The 1,134-nt window shown below is 45.1% G+C and overlaps 1 protein-coding gene across 1 annotated transcript in view; it reads left to right on the top strand.

Annotated features, from left to right (window-relative positions):
• LOC104771517 (protein transport protein SEC23-like) overlaps positions 7-1,134 on the top strand; it is a 2,546-nt gene continuing 1,418 nt past the window's right edge. Inside the window, exon 1 of the mRNA XM_010496048.2 lies at positions 7-1,077. Coding sequence (XP_010494350.1) covers positions 52-1,077 — 1,026 coding nt within the window. The 5' untranslated portion in view covers positions 7-51. The remainder of the gene's footprint in view (positions 1,078-1,134) is intronic.

Here is a 1,134-nt window from a genome sequence, read left to right as displayed (position 1 = left end):
GCTTGCTCTCTTGACCAGGTTGGAGCAGCGGAACTGAGATACGCAGTTGAAATGTCTGGTGGATTTCTCTTACTGGGAGAGACATTTGAATCCGAACAATTCAAAAAATGTCTTAGGCATATATTCAGCCGCGATGCAGATGGGAACCTGAGTATGTATTTTGATGTGTCTTTAGAAGTTGTGACGACTAAGGATATGAGGATCTGTGGTGCTCTCGGTCCGGTTGTGTCGCTAAGCCAAAAGAACGATATAGTGAGCGAAACAGAGATTGGTGAAGGCGGAACATATACATGGAAAACGAGCACTGTCACAAATAAGACATGTGTTTCCTTCTTCTTTCAAGTGAGCAGCGAACAGAATCGAAAACCGCAGCCTGGTTCCGCGTTCTTCATTCAGTTCATTACTCGGTATCGGTATGGAAATGGAGGAATGAGGAAACGGGTTACAACGGTTGCTAGAAGATGGGTTGTTGGAAAATCTCCAGAAGTCTCGTCAGGATTTGATCAAGAAACAGCTGCTTCAGTTATGGCGCGGCTTGCAATTAACAGAGCAGAGGAGTGTTACGCCAGAGACGTTATTAGGTGGTTAGATGACGGTTTAATCCGCTTTGCTTCACGGTTTGGAGATTATATTCAAGAAGATCCATCTTCTTTCAGGTTGACTCCAAACTTCTCGCTTTATCCTCAGTTCATGTACTACCTACGAAGATCACAGTTTCTTGACGTCTTCAACAATTCCCCTGATGAAACCGGATTTTTCCGGTTAATGTTAAACCGGGAAGGAGTGGTAAACTCAATCATCATGATTCAACCAACGCTTCTCCGGTATTCATTCGATGGACCACCGGTTCCGGTTCTCCTCGATATCCGGTCAGTAACTGCAGACGTGATTTTGCTATTCGATTCATACTTCTACGTGGTTATCCACCATGGATCAAAAATAGCACAATGGAGGAAACTTGAGTATCATAAAGACGCAAACCACGAGACTTTCCGGAACCTTCTTGAAGCACCGGAGATTGATGCAGCTCAGTTAGTGACTGATCGGATTCCAATGCCGAGGATTGTGCGGTGTGACCAGCACGGTAGTCAAGCTCGGTTTCTTCTTGCCAAGCTCAATCCTTCGGTGACTCAG

Source organism: Camelina sativa, chromosome 20, assembly GCF_000633955.1.
Source record: "Camelina sativa cultivar DH55 chromosome 20, Cs, whole genome shotgun sequence".
NCBI classification, from domain to species: domain Eukaryota; kingdom Viridiplantae; phylum Streptophyta; class Magnoliopsida; order Brassicales; family Brassicaceae; genus Camelina; species Camelina sativa.
Note: the sequence above shows the minus strand (reverse complement) of the source record. Positions and strands in the feature narration are given on the sequence as shown.